Source organism: Triticum aestivum, chromosome 2A (genome assembly GCF_018294505.1).
Source record: "Triticum aestivum cultivar Chinese Spring chromosome 2A, IWGSC CS RefSeq v2.1, whole genome shotgun sequence".
Classification (NCBI taxonomy): domain Eukaryota; kingdom Viridiplantae; phylum Streptophyta; class Magnoliopsida; order Poales; family Poaceae; genus Triticum; species Triticum aestivum.
Genome location: NC_057797.1, coordinates 751,596,889 through 751,617,886, shown reverse-complemented (window position 1 = coordinate 751,617,886; position 20,998 = coordinate 751,596,889). Strand labels below are relative to the sequence as shown.

The 20,998-nt window shown below is 45.1% G+C and overlaps 3 protein-coding genes across 4 annotated transcripts; 1 reads left to right on the top strand and 2 right to left on the bottom strand.

Annotated features, from left to right (window-relative positions):
* Positions 1-1,986: 1,986 nt before the first annotated feature.
* LOC123190880 (sm-like protein LSM7) lies at positions 1,987-4,668 on the bottom strand. Its single transcript, XM_044603607.1, has 5 exons — positions 4,448-4,668; positions 4,280-4,361; positions 3,398-3,469; positions 2,543-2,595; positions 1,987-2,253 (listed from the first exon to the last, which is right to left on the bottom strand). The coding sequence occupies exons 1-5, from the start codon at positions 4,448-4,450 to the stop codon at positions 2,161-2,163; spliced, it is 303 nt and encodes a 100-aa protein (XP_044459542.1). The 5' UTR covers positions 4,451-4,668; the 3' UTR covers positions 1,987-2,160.
* A 75-nt stretch (positions 4,669-4,743) lies between these two features.
* On the top strand, positions 4,744-10,542 carry LOC123190879 (double-strand break repair protein MRE11). 2 transcript variants are annotated; one of them, XM_044603606.1, is made up of 23 exons: positions 4,744-4,991; positions 5,231-5,286; positions 5,532-5,667; positions 5,775-5,932; positions 6,171-6,261; positions 6,372-6,491; positions 6,563-6,631; positions 6,756-6,847; positions 6,930-7,032; positions 7,121-7,228; positions 7,313-7,375; positions 7,442-7,513; positions 7,679-7,756; positions 7,836-7,898; positions 7,986-8,052; positions 8,170-8,252; positions 8,719-8,832; positions 8,946-9,023; positions 9,099-9,167; positions 9,260-9,483; positions 9,715-9,802; positions 9,925-10,110; positions 10,199-10,542. In XM_044603606.1, coding segments are annotated over exons 2-23 (2,100 nt in total). In that variant the 5' UTR covers positions 4,744-4,991; positions 5,231-5,284; the 3' UTR covers positions 10,235-10,542. The 2 variants fall into 2 exon arrangements, with proteins under 2 accessions (XP_044459541.1, XP_044459540.1); XM_044603605.1 differs by having other exon boundaries at positions 9,257-9,483.
* Positions 10,543-10,679: 137 nt separating this feature from the next.
* Positions 10,680-13,750, bottom strand: LOC123190878 (heterogeneous nuclear ribonucleoprotein U-like protein 1). The gene is made up of 8 exons (XM_044603604.1): positions 13,554-13,750; positions 12,689-13,458; positions 12,418-12,606; positions 12,209-12,317; positions 12,052-12,110; positions 11,857-11,967; positions 11,147-11,768; positions 10,680-11,038 (listed from the first exon to the last, which is right to left on the bottom strand). Exons 1-8 carry the CDS (start codon positions 13,684-13,686, stop codon positions 10,887-10,889), a joined length of 2,145 nt encoding a protein of 714 aa, XP_044459539.1. The 5' UTR covers positions 13,687-13,750; the 3' UTR covers positions 10,680-10,886.
* Positions 13,751-20,998: the final 7,248 nt, after the last annotated feature.

Sequence of the window (20,998 nt, the reverse complement as noted above, 5' to 3'; positions counted from 1 at the left end):
ACCTAACTGTTGAACATGTCGCCTTTTAGTCGGCCAACACTCCGCGCCATACAACATTGCGGGTCGAACCGCCGTCCTGTAGAACTTGCCTTTTAGCTTTTGTGGCACTCTCTTATCACAGAGAATGCCAGAAGCTTGGCGCCACTTCATCCATCCGGCTTTGATTCGATGGTTCACATCTTCATCAATACCCCCATCCTCCTGCAACATTGACCCCAAATACCGAAAGGTGTCCTTCCGAGGTACCACCTGGCCATCAAGGCTAACCTCCTCCTCCTCACAGCTAGTAGTACTGAAACCGCACATCATGTACTCGGTTTTAGTTCTACTAAGCCTAAACCCTTTCGATTCCAAGGTTTGTCTCCATAACTCTAACTTCCTGTTGGTGAAAGGGACATCTATAAGATGGCTAAGATCCGGGAGAGGAAGACGAGGGATATTGGCCAAGTCAAATGCATCAAGGACGGAGCAGGCCAACTCTTGGTGAAGGACGAAGAGATTAAGCATAGATGGCGGGAGTACTTCGACAAGCTGTTCAATGGGGAGAATGAGAGTTCTACCATTGAACTGAATGACTCCTTTGATGAGACCAACATGCGTTTTGTGCGGCGCATCCAGGAGTCTGAGGTGAAGGAGGCTTTAAAAAGGATGAAAGGAGGCAAGGCGATGGGCCCTGATTGTATCCCCATTGAGGTGTGGAAAGGTCTCGGGGACATAGCGATAGTATGGCTAACCAAGCTTTTCAACCTCATTTTTCGGGCAAACAAGATGTCAGAAGAATGGAGACGGAGTGTATTAGTACCAATCTTCAAGAACAAGGGAGATGTTCAGAGTTGTACTAATTATCGTGGAATTAAGCTGATGAGCCATACAATGAAGCTATGAGAGAGAGTCATTGAGCACCGCTTAAGAAGAATGACAAGCGTGACCAAAAATCAGTTTGGTTTCATGCCTGGGAGGTCGACCATGGAAGCCATTTTCTTGGTACGACAACTTATGGAGAGATATAGGGAGCATAAGAAGGACTTGCATATGGTGTTCATTGACTTGGAGAAGGCCTATGATAAGATACCGCGGAATGTCATGTGGTGGGCCTTGGAGAAACACAAAGTCCCAGCAAAGTACATTACCCTCATCAAGGACATGTACAATAATGTTGTGACAAGTGTTCGAACAAGTGATGTCGACACCGATGACTTCCCGATTAAGATAGGACTGCATCAGGGGTCAGCTTTGAGCCCTTATCTTTTTGCATTGGTGATGAATGAGGTCACAAGGGGTATACAAGGAGATATCCCATGGTGTATGCTCTTTGCGGATGATGTGGTGCTAGTTGACGATAGTCGGACGGGGGTAAATAGGAAGTTATAAATAGTTATGTAAATATAATATGAAAAAATGTCTCATCACGCATCCAATAGTATATAGTTGGTATTTGGTATTGCAAATGAAGATAACCTTTTAAATGACCAAGTTTTCAAAGTTTGACTTAATTTCGAAATCACATTTCGGGGACAGGAGCAAGTACCTTGTCACTGTTTCAGCCAAGTTTTTTTTTTTCAATTGACATTGAAGATCAAATTCTCAGGGACAGGAGCAAGTACATTGCCACCCAATTGTTTGTTGCCCGATGCAGCTCTGCCTTTGCCTGGCTGGCACTAAAGCATCTATAAATTGAGGATGAACAGTTTATTTAACTTTGAACTCATAAAACAAGCGTGAAGAGAGCTCTGCCTTTGCCTGGCTTGCACTAAAACATCTATAGATTGAGGGTGAACAGTTTACTGAACTTGGTTGAACTCGTAAAACAAGCGTGAAGAGAGCAGCAAAAGACGCCCACGAAACAAAGCTGCTATTTTCCATGGTATTTTGTTTGTGAGCAATTCTGGTAAACTTGTATCTACACCTGATATTTCATCAAGCTAAAATGCAAGATAGATGCAGCCATTCTCCTAGAACCATGACAACATTCTCCAACAACGAAGATAAATGCAAACATGGCTGCTCTGAAAGGATGTTTTAAGTAGCTCAATACAAATTACAAGTTCATCAGCACATGTCAAACACGGGTACAATTAGTTTTTTTTCTCCAAAAGAACAGAAGCTCTTTTGGCACATGCTTGAGTAACACAGCTCTGAACTAATTGACTAGCACAAAGCTTATGACGCCCCCTCCGCTGCGAGGAAGGGGTTGGCAATCTCGTCGGTTCCATCAGTTGGTGACACCAGCATGACAGCAGTGCCTCTGCACACCTGCAACACAAAGTATCATTGTATCAATAGATGTATGACATATGTACTCAACAACAGCAAAGCAAAACACACAAAAGGATTAATTAAACAATCAATTCATATCCAGCATAACAACTGATGAGCACATGGGGAGCTAATTGCTGAGAAAGGTTAAGGGCCATATGGTATATATTAATATAACATCGGTAAACAATGGAGGATAGCATCCACTATCAAGATATTCAAAATGATAGGCAGAGGATTGAATCCACATGTTGACTGATAGAGACAATAGTAAAAGAGTACTTACAATTAGACCAAGTTGTCTGGTCTTGGTTGACAGCTTCAATGGGTCATCTTGCTCTACAAAAGAAAATTGCAAGATGAAGGTTATTACACATGACACTGTAGAAGAAAGGGGGGCCATTATTCTCTTTAAATGTGCAGGAGTTACGATGATCATGTTGTTTACAGAAAACATAAACTCCACATTTGTTGCAATCTACTCCCTCCGTTCCGAATTACTTGTCGCAGGTATGGATGTATCTAGATGTATTTTAGTTCTAGATACATCCATTTCTGTGACGAGTAATTTAGAACGGAGGAAGTAGCACTCAATGCAGTGCTCTATTACAAAGTTAGCCTTGACGAATTTTTAGTAGAACAAAAGATTCTATGCTGAACAAATAAGTCATAGCTCTCACCCTAAGCTCTAACTGTATAAACCGTCAATCATTAGAAAAAAAAAATAGATGGACAGTAAGAGCGTGTTCGGATTCACTCCGCTCCACAGCTCTGCTCCAGGAGCGGGCCGAGCGGTGCCGAACGCTACTACTCCGCAGAGTCAGACGAGCGGAGCGGAGCAGACTGTAGTTCAATCCGGCAGAGTCGCTGAAACCGAGCTCCGCGTGCCACTCCCTAGCCTCTCGCGCAAAACTTACGGGTTCGCTTGATCCAATTTTATCGCTAGCGCGCAGCAACTACCTGAACCTCACACCCCGTTGTGGAGGGAGTGGAGTGGTTAACGAACGTGATAGCCACTCCTGATTTTTTGGGGCAGAGCCAATAATCCAGGAGCAGGGAGCGCCGGAGCGGAGTCAAGGATTCAAAGGAGTGGAGGGGATCCAAACACGCCCTAAAACCCAAATGAAGGAAGCCTAAATACCTCTTTCAGACTCGACTGCTTCATCCAGCACCAAGTTCAGCAGCTGGTCATATCCCTTCAAAGTTCCTGTAACTGCAAATATGCATATGTCACGTCAGTATATAACTGCTAGCAAGAACACAGCAGGAGATAAACAGGTAGTACCTCCGTTCATAAATATAAGATGTTTTGGATGTTTCAATATGGACTACATACGGAGCGAAATGAGTGAACAAACACACTAAAACGTGTCTATATACATCTGATTCATAAAAAAGTTAGATTATCTTATATTTGTGAACTAAGGGAGTACATAGGTTTCATAGAGCTGGCCACCATAGGAGCTTAAACAATTTTCAACTAGTAAGGTAAGAGACACCTCATACCCACACCCTGTCAAAATTTATAGACAAACATACCCAACAAAAAAGAGGTGCAAGCAAGCACAAGCCTGTAAAAGATTTGCGATAAAAGTCCATACATCACGCTAACACATGATGAATTACCATGATCCAGGTTTAATTTCACTTTCCCACCCCACCTGTTTCCTCACTGTAGAAACAGGTACCCTAGCACACATCTAGACTAGATAAACTCACACATAGGCATTTGTTTTCTGACTAGAATGACAAGAGCCAACAACTCACACACAGACACATCCTTCAACACCAGAGAAACACAAAACTCACCAACTAAATCAGACAAAGGCCAGCTAACAAGTCACGTCAGTAACACTCGCGCCATTCTCTACGAATCACTCTGCACCAAACACTGCACGGGTGGCAGAGCCTGACGCAAAACAAATAGGGAGCCCTCTGATGGATCTGACGATGTATCTTATCATAACACTGGGAAGGGATAGAGGAAAAACGAGGGGATTTGGGCTGTGCGAATCGAATCAACCTTGGCGGCCGCCGGTGAGCTTGACCTGGACGCCCTTGTCGACGAACTTGGCCAGGTCGAGCGCCGTCTCCTTGCGCCCTGCCTGAGCAGAAACCAACAGCAAAACATCAACGACACGCCCGCACCAACAGGAATCGAACCACCGAACCAGCCCGCGCACCAGCTTACCATCTCACCAGCCGAACCCTCCTCTCGCCTCGAGCGCGCGGACCGGGCGAGGAGTTTGCCCTAGAAATCGATCGCCGCCGCAGGTCGGGAAGGAACGAACACTCTCGTATCGCGTAGGAGGAAGCCGGCAGCAGCTCGTGGCTATGGCTATGGGCTACGGACGGGCAGGGGAGAGAGGTTCTATCCTGGGCGGCCCAGGTGGACCTACCCCATGGGCCGAAGACTCGTGGGCCTGTTTAGCCTGGCGACCCAGAAAGGAAGTAAAGCCGCGAGGGTCCCGCGACCGGCGGGTCAATTATTTTCTTTCCTTTCCTCCCGCTGCCTCCGGTTCGTCCGCCGCTGACACAGGTGGCGCCGCGCCGCTCGGGTCGTCCCTGGTCAGCAGCCGCGACTCCGACGCCGCCGTTGCGTGCAGGAGAGGGTGCGAGCGGTCCGTCGGTCGAGCTGAGACTAGCGTCCACCGACTACGGCTTCGCGCCAGGTCGGTCGCCGCGGTGGGCTTCTCCCATCGACGGCGGTGGAGGTGGCGACAGGAGAAGAGAAGGTGATTGCCGTGCTTCTCTCGCCGTAGACTCCGGCGTCTCCGCGTTTTCCGCGTGCCTTGTTTCGTGGCGGCTTGCTGCGTGCGAGGTTGGCTCTGGTTTGGGCGTGTGGTGCAGCTGTTGTGGCGCCCAGCACCTGTTCGACGGAACGCCTCCAAGCCTCCATCGTGCTCCCGCCACTCGAGTCGTTGGTATTGTCGCTTGTCAGCTAACCGTGGTTGTGTGTCTGTTGTCCTTGCAGTGAGCTGTTGATCGGAGACGAGTGCTTTGGCTATAGTTGGAACCAGCAGAGGCAATGTGAGTCCACCTGATCATCATAATGCCTTAGTGGCATGATAATCTGGATAAATACATAGTAATCAATCCGAATTTTTTGCAATTAACTACTCGTTGCATAGAGACAACTACTACTCGTTGCATAGAGACAACTATCTTTGTGCATTGGGGCATTCGATTGGCTGCCACCTGCCACTAGGCTGACAGCCACATGATGCTGTCCTGTCCTGTCCTCCTGACCTGTTCGCTGTTGAATGCCACTGCAGGGAAGACGACAGAGACACGCTCCGGATACTTGTGGCCACCGACTGCCATCTGGGCTACATGGAGAAGGACGAGATACGGAGGTTTGATTCGTTCGAGGCTTTTGAGGAGATATGCTCGTTGGCAAAGCAGAAGGAGGTTCGTAGGAGCAATGTTTTGCGTGCGGTTATTTTGATCCACCTGTTCATCCTGTCGTGGACAGCCCATTATTGGCCTGTAATAACTGGGATGAGACTGATTCGCAGGTAGACTTTGTGCTTCTTGGTGGTGACCTGTTCCATGAGAACAAGCCTTCGCGTTCAACCCTGGTGAAGACCATTGAGATTCTACGCCGCTACTGCCTGAATGACCTGCCAGTGAAGTTCCAGGTTGTCAGTGATCAGACAGTCAACTTCCCAAACAGGTTGAACAATGAATCTCAAAGCTCAACATTCCATTTCATAACGGTCCTCATATTTTGGTGATTACTCGATTTAAAAATTCAAGAAGGACAACCACATGATTTTTCATGAGAAAGCCTATTACTTTTAATTTATTTTGATCTTATTTATCTCTTTATCATGCATGAAAACCGTAGGAAAGATGCGTGCAGTTATATTCTTGGCCATGTTCTCAGATGAACTTTCCTGTTGCATTACCAGATTTGGCCACGTAAACTATGAAGACCCACATTTCAATGTTGGCTTGCCTGTGTTCACTATCCATGGAAATCATGATGATCCTGCTGGGGTGGTATGAGCTTATTTTTATGATCTTTTGAATTGTATGGGTTTCTACTGAAATTATCTGTATTATGTCTCTCCACTTTCTTTTATGCATTCGTTCATTTTTCCTCATTGTAGGATAACCTCTCTGCTATTGATATCCTTTCGGCTTGCAATCTTGTAAATTATTTTGGGAAGATGGACCTTGGCGGCTCTGGTGTTGGTCAAATAGCTGTCCATCCAGTACTTGTTAAAAAGGTGAACTACTTCAGTCCCAGGCAATATCATGAGCTCTCAGATGCCAAATCTGTAATTTCATATCATTTCAGGGTACAACTACAGTTGCACTATATGGCCTTGGGAACATTAGAGATGAGCGACTGAACAGAATGTTTCAGGTGCCTCTCCATTCTGCTAGTTTGGTTTGGAGCTTTTTATAGAGCAATATTTTTTTTGTATCTTTGTACATCTGCAACGCAGTCACCCCTTTATGATTTCATATTCTGTATCTCAACACTTCAGACACCACATTCAGTACAATGGATGCGACCTGAAAGTCAAGAGGGTCTATCAGTATCTGACTGGTTCAATATCCTGGTACTTCATCAGAACAGGTATGCATTTTACTAATTTATTTCAGTCCTTAATCCTGCATGCTGGAAAGCAATTTACATCTGAAGTTCTGAACACATACAGGATAAAGACAAACCCAAAAAGTGCCATCAACGAGCATTTCTTACCACGTTTTCTAGACTTCGTGGTATGGGGCCATGAGCATGAATGCCTTATTGACCCCCAGGTAATAATTTGGGATTTCTTTTTGAAATTATTATTTTTTTCAAGGAAAAAACTTACTGTGCACTTGCCTTCTGATCAATTGCCTGTAGGAGGTCCCTGGAATGGGTTTTCACATTACGCAGCCAGGCTCATCAGTTGCAACCTCCCTGATTGATGGTGAAGCAAAACCAAAGCATGTTCTTTTGTTAGAAATCAAGGTTAATTTTCTTCTTCTTTTATGTTAAACACTACATTGTTGTGGTGTTCAGAGTTTTCTTATTCCTTGCATATTCCTTCAACAGGGAAACCAGTATAGACCAAACAAAATACCTTTGATGACCGTTAGACCTTTTGAGTATGCTGAGGTATGCCACTCCTTACTTCATGCTTATATAAGTGATTCTCGGTTTCTCATGGTGTTGAATGTGTAGGTTGTGTTGAAAGATGAAGCAGATGTCGACCCTAACGATCAGGCCTCTGTTCTTGAACATTTGGATAAAATTGTGAGTTTTCAGTTTCCTGTTTTGTGTTTAGAACTTCAGATATTGTCCCTTTTCCTATAAGCATATGGCATTGCTGGTGTGAATTCATCAATAATTCTTATTTGCCAGTTTCTTTAGTCTGGTGAAACTCCTTTGTTAAATGGAAACGATTTACCTCGATTTCAGGTAAGAAATCTGATCGAAAAGAGTAGTCAACCAACAGCCAGTAGATCTGAAGCCAAACTTCCATTAGTTCGAATCAAGGTAAAATATCAGTAGAAGTAATCCGCGAAAAATAATGAAGATATATAAAACACATTAAAGTCTGGGTACTGTTTTGCAGGTAGATTACTCTGGGTTTTCAACAATAAACCCACAGCGATTTGGTCAGAAGTATGTCGGCAAGGTACCTCGGGCACTAATGCATTAATTATTAAAGTGTTCTTCTCAAGCTTAGCTGAACGAACTCATTTCATGGCCTCTTGTTGTAAAGGTTGCGAACCCCCAAGATATTCTCATTTTCTCAAAAGCAGCAAAGAAGCGCCAGACTACTACAGGAGGTATTTTGCTGTGTTTAAGAAAAACAGTGCACATGATGTTTGATTAGTGAGAGAAAATACAGAGCTATGAGAAATTTTGAGTAAACGTTCATTGACGTTGTCTTTAATATGTTGTAGAGAATATCGATGAGTCCGAGAAACTTCGTCCTGAGGAACTAAACCAACAAACTATTGAAGCTTTGGTTGCAGAAAATAACTTGGTATTTCTTGAAACTACATCTATTATATTTCTTCTTTCAGAAGGGGATGGGATACATATTGGTATCTGTTTTATTCTTAATGTCATGCCCTCTACTTGTATAATACATGATATCAGGAAAACAAAGCATCATGCATTAAAGCGGTTTCAAATGCTCACTGTTAGTTTAGTATTGGAGAAATATAATATGCTTCATAAAATCATAAATATAATGACAGATAAATACTTTTGGCTAGAAGGTAGAAGCTGCATTGTGATAGGCATTGGGCCATTGATCAGTTAATATGATGCACCTACATGGCTATTCGGCCGCATTAAAATTTTACATGAGCTGAAAGTTGATAACAGTATTGTGAGACAATGGATGATTTTATTTTCCAGCGGACTTCCAAATTTTGTTCTACAGATTTGAATACATTCAAACTTTATTTTTTATTTCTACAATGGTGCACATTTCCTGTTTGCAGAAAATGGAGATTCTTCCAGTTGACGACTTGGACATTGCATTGCATGACTTTGTCAGCAAGGATGACAAGACCGCATTCTATGCCTGTTTGCAGCGAAATCTGGATGAAACAAGGGTATGATTTGCTACCGTTCTGTAGTATTGGGCATATAGTGTTAGTCCTCAACTTGGCCGCATGATGCCTGAGAAGTTATGTCTAAGCTCCAAACGTTTTGTTCGAAATTGCAGAAGAAACTGAATTCCGAAGCAGAGAAATTTAAAATCGAGGAAGAAGATATAATAGTCAAAGTTGGCGAGTGCATGCAGGTACAAACCCTTGTACTGTAGTTTTGCGACGAGGTTCTGGCAGAAAGGTTTATGATTGACCATTTTATTCTCTAGGAACGTGTAAAGGAAATATCTCTACGCTCCAAGGGAGACACAGGGCTCGCATCAAGCACTCAAAATTTGGTGATCACATAAATTTAAGCCCTTGCCATCTGCCGCACCTCCTTATGCTCCAGTTTCTGACCTGCTTATTGCTCTGATGGTACTCAAAGCAGGATACTATTAGAGGTAAATCTGTAGCAGCTGAAAGTAGCATGAACACTTTTAGTGACGACGAGGACACCAGGGAGTTGCTTCTTGGTACCAGATCAACCAGGTCTACAGCTGGATTTACCAGACCCTCTAAAGATGCTACTGGTGCTGCTAGAGGTGGAGCTTCCAAAAGAGGCAGGGGGAAAGGCTCATTGAAACAAACCACCCTTAGTTTCAGTCAATCAAGGTTTGTTAAAATTCCTTGCCATTTTTGTCTTTTCAGCACTGAAAATTTCTAGTCTGGTGTGAACTATATGCTACCTTGGAGAAATTTATGGATTAACACCATGAGTGTGGAGCTCATGGACAAAGGGAACTCTAATCAGTTGTCTGCAATTTACCTATGTTGAAGTTTCTGAATGTCGTAGAACTTGTGTGCTGGAACTTCAACATTGATCTGACCGAACAGCATTTTCAGGTCAAGTGCTGCTATTCGCAGTGAGGAGGTGGACTCTTCCTCAGATGAGGACGCAGCGAACGAAGTATATGAAGTTGTTGAAAATTCAGTACGTCTGTTTCCTCGTTATACTTACACAGTCATTATACATCCATGACAAATTGGCAATCTGGACCGCCTTTGACAAACGACTTCATGAACTGTGTTTTATGGTTCCTCGAATGCTCGTAGGATCCCGAGGACAGTTTCCCACAAAGTGGACGGAAAAGGCCGGCTCCTAGAGGCAGAGGTCGGGCCAGAGGCACTACCACTGCGAAAAGAGGGAGGAAAGCCGACACTGGTTCCATGCCAAGCATGGTGATGAGCAAAGACGATGACAGCGACGAAGATGACAAGCCTAAGAAACCTCCGCCTCGGGTAAGCGAAGTCACGTCGTAATTGTCGTGTGGGAATGTTGTTTGTGTCGTGTTACATGATTGATATCAAGAGTTTTGCTGTTTTGCAGGTCACGAGGAACTACGGAGCCGTCAAGAGGAGATGATTCTCATTCTGATGAAGCGATCCGGAGAATCAAGGGCAGGGTTAGAATAGCTGATGTGTTGTTCCCATCAACCTGGCTGGCGGTCTGTTTGCAGTGGAAGACAAGTGGAACTCGATCACACGATCTCGTGTACTGTAATTTATATGCTTGTAACTGCTAAACGCTGGTAGTTAGTTTGCCAGTTTACCATTGGGAACTACAGTATTATCATCGGCATATACTCTGTTGCAGGCTAGTCTGTCGTGTGAGCTTATGGCATCCTCTAAGTACTCCCTCCGTTTCTAAATATAAGGCTTTTTTGATTTCAATACGAACTATGTATTAGATGTATTTTAGGGTGTAGATTCACTCATTTTGCCCCGTATGTAGCCCATATTGAAATCTATAAAAGGGCTTATATTTAGGAACAGAGGGAAGTATGTTATAGGCATTGATCTGAAACTGACTAGAAGATCATTTTCTCAAGCAATTACGAAAATAGTACTGATAATCCAGGAAAGGCCATCTTCTCATACGTGCAAAACTATACATAATGCCACAATTACAGAAACAGTTTCCTGGGAACCTCAAAAAGCAAATTACAGAGGCATGTTAGGTCACGTTTATCTAATCTTCTCTGGTATCCTCTTGATACCCGGAGCTCCAGCACTCCCTACCAACGGCCTGGCTGTGCATTCATGTAGTAGGGAGGAGGGGGAGGTGCTGAAGGCGGCGGCCCAGGAACTGGATGCAGAAGAGCTCCGTGCGGAGGCGGCATGGGGACTGCAGCACCGTACTGCGAGCTCGTGTTTGTGTAGCGCGCATCTGCCATTGGTCCAAAGAGAAATGTGTCAGTTTTCTACCAATCAACTTGGGTGTATGTAATACAGAGTGAACTAAAGCAAGAGCCTGGGGCATGAGCTAGGCGCTTACCAAGAGGCTGCTGTCCATAGGGTCTGTAACTGCCAGAGCTCCATGAGGAAGCACCATCATGACGCTGATGAACAGCTTGAGGCAATGGCTGGACATGGACTGGAGCTGCAGGTGCGTAGCCGGATGGCTGGGCATGGACTGGGGGTGCAGGTCCGTAGCCGGATCCCACGTATTCTCCCTCTGGCTCAGGAGTCTGGTAGATGTTCATCGCGTAACCAGGGCTGCTGTATGGACTTGGGTACCCTTGGGAACCATATGCATTTGGTGATCCATATCCAGGAAGCGGGGCGCTTGCGTAGCTTCCGTAGGCTTGATGCTGGTCTGCGGTGCTTGCGTAGCTTGTGTGAACTTGATGCTGGTCTGCGGTGCTTGTGTAGCTTGCGTGAACTTGATTCTGGTCTGCGGTGTTTGGATAGCTTGGATTTGGGTAGCTTGCGCATGTCTGTTGCTGATATGGGGCATTCGAGTAGCTTGACTGGATCTGATATGGAGCATTTGAGTAGCCAGCCTGTGCACCCGGAGCATGCACACCTTGTCCATAGGAGTAGTTCATTGGTGGTTCAAAGCCTGGCGATGGAGATGGTCCTGCCACAGAAACAGTCCCGGTATATGCTGAGCTCACCTGTAAAACAATCTCAGAGAAGTCAGTTAGGATACTTATGGAAAGACGCATGGTCAGAACAATTTCAGAAAGAGTAATGACACCATACCATCTGGTTACTGAAATTGCCATGGCTGGTAGTCGAGGCTCTTGGCAGCAGACGCTTCATCTCGTCTAGGTCTCTCTGGGCATCATCCCTGGAAAGCTCCACAAAAATCACCTGTGCACAATGAAGAAAAAATGAGCTTGATAAAAACGTGAAGTGGCCAAACGTTGCATTGCATCATCATGACTTGTAGTAAACCTCATCGAAAGGCTCCTTTGAACCAGGAATGTCATTTGACAGTGGCAAGACAAAATTGGCTGAAAAGAGAAGCATTTAGTAAATTATTAGTGACTTATAAAGGATGTAGATAAAACAGGGATAAAAAAACACCCCAAAAGTTTGCCTAGATAGTTACCTGTCATCTGATCAACTGCTTCAGCCGGTACATCCTTCCCCATCTCCTGGAATCGTTTTGCTGCCCGGGAATTGAGTTCACTTGGCGATGGGAAAACAACCACAGCAATCTATTGCGTATAAGATATAAACCATCCAACATTAGCACGTTGTTAATTTATTTAATAACAACTCCTGAAAGCAGGGTATGTCTCTTTTCGGGCGGCTTACTTTATAGTAGTTTGCAAATGGCCTCAGCTTGCGAATACGGGCGCTTTTGTACACATTTGTTTGGTCGAGAATGTAATTGCGGGGGATCTTTGCGGCTCTGTCCAGCAATGTGTTGAAAATCTGTGTGGCGTGATCCATCAAACGGTCAAAGCGCTCACCATAGTTGTTCTTACGAAGCAATCCCGGCACCTGCAATGAGCACAACAAGATGAAAAGCAAATTCCAAGTGAACAAACACTGCTTGTAAGATGGGCGGGGTTGCAGCGGTTACCTTCATTTGGTCCAATGCAAGGTTGGTTCCAAGAAGGACGAAGCGTTTCTCCGGATGTTCCCTGACACACTTCTCTGCCCAAGTAGTCTTCCCCGAAGCCGGGAGGCCAACCATCATCATAACCTCACACTCCTTCCGTTCTGCAAACACAGGCCCAAGCACCGCATTGCCATCGACCAAAGATGAGGTCCAGGGCTCGTAGCCATCGACCGGCTCCAGCCCATCCTCCCTGCTAAACTGCATCTCGACGACGACATTCTTCAGCAGGACATGCGGGAAGATTGCTGACTCCCACTGCATCGGCCTCACAGGAGCATCAACCAGACCAAACCCCTTGTGTCCGGCATCAAAGTAGTGAGCAATGCCGAGCCACTCGCCGTTCTTGGCGAACCCAATCGAGGCCATGGGCTTGGAATCGAGGTCCACGGCGCAGACGACGGTGTCCCCGACCCCGAACGCGGCGCCGTAATCGAAGAACCTGCCCCGGTGGGAGAGCTTCCCCGTGCCCCCGAACCCGAAGCCGCGGCCGCCGGCCTCCCCGAGGCCGCCCACGGGGTCGTCCCCCCGGGAGACGCCGACGCGGCAGAGGTGGCGCTGGGCGGCCTCCGTGTCGCCCATCTCCACGGCCTGCTCCGCCACCACCCTGCACCCGAAGCAGTACCGCCCGCCGCCCCGGGCCCCCGCCGTCGCGCGCGCGCCCGACCAGCAGTAGGCGAACCCGCCCCCGTGCAGCGCCTCCCCCCGCAGCCCGCCGGCGCCGACGTCGAAGTCTGGAGAGAGAAGCAGCGGGACACGTGTCCAGCAGTCCTTGTGTGAGCGAGGGTTTGCAGACAGTTTTAATTTCGGCGGGTGTGTGTGTGCTTACCGAGGTTGCAGTCCGCCGGGTTGAGCTGCACGCGCGCCGGTGCCGGCGCCGGCTCGGGCTCGGGTCGGTCGCCGTCGTGGCGGGGGCGCTTCGGCGGGGGCTGCGCGGTCTCGTCGCCCGGCCTCGTCGCCATTGGTGGGTCGGTGATGTTTCGGTTCGGCTCGTTGGAGTCGCTCGCGGTCGATTCGATTGGGACGGAGTCGAGTCGGTACGGAGGGTGCGGCAAAGGCGAGAGGATTAAAAAGCGAAAACACTAACGCCCACACGTGTGGGCGTTACCCAACTCACTCACACATCTGGATCGTGTAGGCGAACTGCTTTTCGCTCACACGACACTACTATCTTGTGGATGACAACTGCAGTTACGCGAACGTGGCAACTCGGTAGACACACATGACAACTGTAATTTTTTGCTACATGGTAACTGCAGTTACGTGAACGTGGCAACTCGGTACACACATGGCAACTGTGATTCTTTGCTACATGGCAACTGCAGTTGCGCGTACGTGGCAACCAGATAAACACACATGGCAACTGTGATTAACAATACATGGCAACTGTGGTTGGACCACACGTGGCAACTAGGTAAACACACATGGCAACTACTGTTTTGACCATATGTGGCAAGTAGTTAATCACACACGGCAACTACGGTTTGATTACACGCGACAACTACCATAAATTAGACATGACAACGATAGTTAAACAAAATAGATAGAGTTGTCATGCTTTTACAACTACACTTGCCATCCCGGATAATTACATCTGCCAACCAGGATGACAACCAAATCGTCATCCCGCGGGGTACCTAACGTAGCTGCGTCAGGACGTGTGGGCATTTTTACTTCGTGCCACACGCACGGGGTGAAAATGAGTAGTACTTGTTAGGCGTGTGGCACGAAGTAGCCGCGCCCACACGTGTAGGCAATTCTAATGTCCACCCACACACAGTCCGTGTGGGCTGCTTCCTGCTCACACCACACACGGTGTGTGGGTGCATGTCGTATATGCCACACGTGTGGCAGTTATCGGCGTCCTTAAAAAGGGGGACGTGCTAGAGGCTTCGAGTCGGTATCGACACCGGTCCATATGTTGAGTTTCTCTACAGTATTACTCTCTTGTTGAATAATGTGCATACAAATTTTCGGAAAAGTTAAAACTCGACAACTTTGATCAAATTTATGGAGAAAAAAATTTACATCTAGAATGTTAAACATATATCATTAGGCTCATCAAAAGACGTACTCCCTCCGTCCCATAATATAAGAACGTTTTTGGCACTACACTAATGTCAAAAACGTTCTTATATTATGGAACACCTCCATTCCATAATGTAGCGCTTCCTCTATCCACGTGCTTCAACTTTGACCGTAAATTTAACTACCAAGACTGATTGCGGCGGGAGCAAAAATTATATCAGTGAATTCGTATTCGAAAGAAGTTATCAATTATATAATTTTTTTCTCTCGCCGTAGTTGGTCTCGTTGGTTAAATTTATAGTCAAAATTAGACCTCGAAAAGCGTGGGCGCACTATATTTTGAAATGGAGGGAGTATTTTATATATTTGGTTAATACTTTTCTCTATAAATTTGATCAAAGTTTGATTTTAGAAAAATTTATATGCAGTACATTGTGGAACGAAGGGAGCATTAGTATTTTGAAAAATTAATTTCTTTCAAAACTAAGTGTCCTTACAATTACTAAGCTCCCTCAGAGAGGCTAGAAGAGCTTTAATCCTTTTTTTTGAAGTGGACCCCGTTTGTAACCGTCTGGTTGGGCATAATTGTGTAACCGTCCTGCATAACAGTATCAGAACCAACATTCCATTAACACACTTTAAAAATAGGAATTTTCAATTTTGTGAATTTCCAAAATATTCATTTGTTTTGGAAAAAAACATTGAATTTAAACAATCCTAGTCACAATTACTAAGCTCCCTACAAACAGAGGCCCAATAAAGCTTTAAAATTTTCCCTTCAAGTGGACCCTGCTTGTAAGCGTCTGGTTGGGCCACCGGTCCTGCATGACAGTATCAGAACCAACATTCCATTAACACACTTTAGAAAAAGCATTCATTAATTTGATTTTATTTGAATTTTCAATAATATTCATAATTTTAGAAAACATTTATGAATTTAAAAATGTTCATAAATTTTAAAATTGTTCATAAATATGAAAATATATCAATGAATTCTAAAAACTGTTAACGAGTTTTATAATTGTTCATGACTTAATAATGTCCACGGACTTAGAAAATCTCTGTAAGTTTTTAAAGAGTTCATGAATATGAAAAAATCTTCAAGAATTTTTAAAGAATGCTCACAATTTTGAAGAAAACATTTTTTATTTGAGGAAATGTTCAAAAGTTCAAAATATGTTCCTGATTTTCAAAAACAATTCATGAATAAACAATGAAAAGTAAAGCAAATATACAAGCGCAGAGGAAAAGTCTGGTAGAGAGATTATTTTCTAGGAAAAATCGAACGAAATCACAAACCTGCATGGCCAACCCAATACTGCCCATGAGGTTCGTGTTTGCTCGCATCTTGCGGGATTAAGTCGGTGTTGGTATTCGATGGATCCGTTTTTGATCCAGTTTTGTCTGTATGTTTATAGATTTAATCCTTTTGATATACGATTCTCTTTATCGGTGATGGTTGCTGCTCTGTTGCGCTAGTCCTGTAGGGCTTAGCACGACGATTTTTTGACTGTCTATTACAATAAGGTTTGCCGGTTCCGGTGAGGGATGGACGAAGAAGGCGACATGTCTTTTGTCTTGCTCCAGTGCTTATAGTCGTCGCTGGTGGTCATATATTTTGGGTTGTAATTTTTGTACATCTGATGTTCTTTTGTACTGCTACGATTGATTATAAATAGGTTGAAAATTCCCCGCAGGAAAAACAATGATCACCACCATATAGTGCTAAACTAACACATAGCATATCATCGGATAGCATACAAAATAAGTTCATTTTACCCATCGATAACCTTATAGGGCCCACACTCTTTCACATCCTCCTCTTAGATACCGGGGCTATTTCTCGCACGTTGTGAGACTTAACTCGGTTCTGCCTTTGGCTCGGCCCAGTATTATAAACAGAGAAGAAAAATAAACTAACATGTAGGAAGCTACTTGGGCCCGCCCATTACTAACAACGCCTGAGGCGATACGAGCTTGTGTCTCGCCATAAATGAGACGAAGCCGCTCCCCCTCTTAAACACCGCTTGCATGTAGATGTTGGGCCTAGAATTCAACTTTGGTGTTTGGGTGGCTCGTATATCATTGTTTGAAAAGCCATGACATTCTTTGGCAACGGATATTTGAAGTCCCGCGACAACACTCATGTGCCCCAGCCATCAATTTGGAGACAAGACCCTAAGTTTCCCCTCTTAGTTGGCATCCCTCCCCCTCCGCGTGCGCCTCGCATACCCCTTCGTCTTGCTCGTGGCGAAAATAGAAGTGGTATTAAACAGTCCTCGACGCATTGTGCAAGGCAGTCGCCTGTCTCCGCCCTCCTCCTCCGTCTCTCACCTCTCCGGGAATCTCCGACACCCCATAGCGAGCGCCTCCTAGACATGAGCAATCCCAATGGGCAATGACCATCCAAACAAGCATCATAATGGAGTCTGTCCTCCGAATTCCATGTGCCAATTGCTGGAACATCCAAACAACAAATTTTGAGTTCAGTCTCATTATCAATGTCCTTGGTTGGAACCAATTCAATTCCATGGCCTTCAATAACAAAACCTTACTTTCCCATTCACTCGTCCTTTCCCCGACTAACACCTGGTCGTGGTCCTGATAAAAAACTTAGCGATGATCCAACACCTAATGTTTGTGACACTAAAAAAAGCAGCTAATGCTTTTGTTAGGCTAGACACTCACCCCTCTACAAGTATCTACTTAAGTTGAGTTGGAGGGCTTACTTTGAGATGGACAGTCGAGGCAGCTGTCTAGCATGGAGAGTTGGCCATGGCCTTGTTCAACTGGAGAAGGATTGGGGATGGAGGGCGACAAGTAAAACTCCACTTGCTCCCAGTGAATTTCCTTTTTTCATATAAAACTGTATTTTAACATCGTATTGATTCATGGACGCAATTTTCAAGTACAAGTTTGCAGCAAAAGGAAAATACATTCGCCTTGTTTTCATCACGGCCAGAGCACCGCAATGATCGGAGAGAGGTCGTGGGGGAGGTGGGAAGGTGTGGGGGATGCAATGCAAGGAGAAGATTCTTTGCATTGCCGGAGCTCAAGGCCGTGGCACGGCTTGGGAGATGGGGTGGCTGGCTAACACATGCTTTGGATGTGGCACAGAGCTTGCGAAGGACGGTCGGCGATGGTGCCTCCCTGGAGCACTGACGGTGGGAGGCTTCGTTTCATTCGCATGTGGCAGCTTCTGCGACGGTGGGGAGAGTCGGTGAGGGAAGGATTAAGGAACACAAAAAGGCGGCAGCGGGGCGCCTCACACACAGGAGGTGTGCCTACGACAGAGAACAGAGGCAACCGGAGGCATTGGTTGGACGGTGAAAATTCCTCCGACCAGGTGTTTCTTTTAAAGCTTTTATTATTAAAATATTTCAAGAGTTTCCTGCAAAGGAAAGAAAAACAGTTAAGGCCTCTTTTGGTTCATAGGATAGGATTATCACAGGAATAGGAATCTTGTAGGAAATGAGATGACATGTATCTCAAATCCTATGAGTAGGAATAGGAAACAAGATGTCATTTGATTGACACCAAAGGAATTTTTTCATTGAGTCTAGGCTCTTTTTTATTTTCCTATGAAATATGGAGGATAGGAACCAATCCTATGTAGGAATAGGAATCCATTCCTATGAACCAAAGGGCTCTAAAGGAAAAAATCCTATAAAAATCCTATCCTCTAGAATTCCTATGAAATTCCTCTAAACCAAAGGAGGCTAAACATTTTCTTCGATTGTTTTCTGGAGTGCTTATGTCTTGTGATCACTGAATGCAAACCCATGATCAAGACAATTACATCAGTTTTCTTACGAAAGTATCCTATTCCTACGTTTTGCTTGCTTATTTCACCTGTCTTTCTATGCAAGCGCAAACATATACTTCCTCCGTCTGAAAAAGCTTGTCCCTCAAATGAATGTATCTAGCATCGAGTTAGTGCTAGATACATTCATTTGAGGCACAAGTTTGGGACAAGTTTTTTCGGACGGAGGGAGTATAATCTAAGACTTTATTTTTTCTGTTGGCTTGCATGTCTTCACCATCATGATCATGATATGCGTCCCAACCTGCTGCTGATATGAGGTTCTACTTTCTATCTGAACTATGTGTATTTACTTGACCCAAATAAGAGACATTCACACCTCTTTCCTGTCTCTCTTTTATTGCCTACAGTAGGAGTATAATGCAAACTGTCTCGCTTGAATCTTAACCATAAGGAACAGCCGAACAGGGGCATTGGAAGAATTGTCATGCACACAAGAAAGAGCCAAATACTAATCTGACAATCATAATGCCTCAGAGCCAACAGAAAATGCCACTTTTCAAACACCTAGCTCATCAGCACAACATACACAACACACCAACGTTCAAGAATGACACTGATATATACTCCCTCCGCCCGAAAAAGTTTGTCCCTCAAATAGATGTATCTAGCACCAGGGACAAGCTTTTTCGACGGAGGGAGTATCAGACATCACATGCTCACAAAGCAGAAAACTTGTCCAACAGAAAACACCCATATTTCTGTCTGCCATGTAGTACCAACAAAACCACAACTTAATAGTACAATAGCAGACAGAGGGACATAACTGGGTCAATCAGTATACTATTATTATTCAAGGTACGGTGTTCATCAAGAGCTAGCATGGCTTTATCAGCACATCAAGTCGACAGAGCTGTGCATGGACACTTGGACAGATAACAAAGATGTGCATGAAAGTAAATCCTCATTCTCAGGGCCGGAGAATCCTTTGCCATCCAACGAGGAAGTTGTCGTCGACCTCGACGTAGCCGCGCTTCTCATACTCAGCCCGGACAAGTGCGTGGTACTTGGCGAGTCTCTCTCAAAAGGCCAACATAGCGCGGGCAGCATTATAGAGATCAACCTTGGACCTGTCCATCTGCTCCTCCGGTGAAGGCACCAAGCTGGGGTTTTCGCGCCTCAGGGACTCGTAGTGATGGGAGACAGGACCATCCACCACAAAGGCAAGGGTCCAATTGATCTCTTCCTGCGTCAGCCGCGTCAACCTTTTCTCGCGTACGGCCTCCACTGCCGGCTTCAACGAATCTGCGGCGACTTCCGGCGCCGCCTCCGCTTTGCACACCTTCAGCGGACACTCCTCGCCAGCCGCCGCAGCCTTCTCGGCCTTCCTTTTGGTGGCGCACCGGCACCACTGACCGGCCATCGACGAGCACCCTTCATGTTCATGGCCGGCCATCCCCTTGCTCGCCGACTCCTCATCCGCCGCCATAGGTTTGGTGATACTACTTCCTCACTCCCGTGAAATTTGGAGACTTGGAACCGATCTACCTCTCGTGATCTTATAATTTGTTTGTGTTGTTGGAGTTTTTCTTTTTCGAGACAAGTTTTGCATGCGGCCCGTGCGACGGCACAGGGCGTTCAATTTTTAGTGTCCCCGGATTCCCATTGCAGCAATTTTTTTTCCAATGGTACGTATGCCCTATTTCTGTCGGTTGCCCATTTTTTATATCAAGCCCTAAAATTTGCTACAAGTACTACATAGTAGTTTCAATACTTCTAGCGGTTGCCGTGAAAATACAAACTCTGCTGCACGAATCCAACCGCGCCACAGAAACTTTCCGTTACCGAGTCGCCACCCATCCGCCACCGCTACCTGACATCTACGCCATGGAAGGCACCACCAATGCGACCGCCGATGCTGCCGACCTCCCCTTTTCTAAATGTATTATTTTCAAAATTATTTCTTGAACAATTGTACTTATCACCCTGTAATTTTCAAAACAAATATCATCCCGGTCGTCCCCGGAAAGAAATTTGGGGCTTGTTATCTTCAAAACCCAATGATAATCTTATCGGACCCACGCTCTCCTGTATCCTCCTCATAGACGCCAGGGTTGTTTCTCGGACGCTGCGATAGTTAACTCGGTCTTGCCTATGGCGGGGCGTTAACTGCCGCGAGGTTTTTCCTCCGTGGTTTTCTTTATCGTTTTTTCACTACTTGCATCAGTTTCCTTCGGTTTTTTTCTCTATTTTCTTTGTTTTTTCTTTTTCCCTTTTCCTTTTTATTTTTTCTTTGGTTTTCATTGTTTCTTTATTTTTTTACCTTCTAGTTTTCCTTTCTTTTCCAACACAGTTTATATTTTTTTTGTATACATCAAGAATATTTTTCATACACATTTACCTTTTTAAATAAATTATAAAAAATACAAATATATTTTTTGATACCTTATTTTCTTTACTACACATTGTATATTTTTGGTATA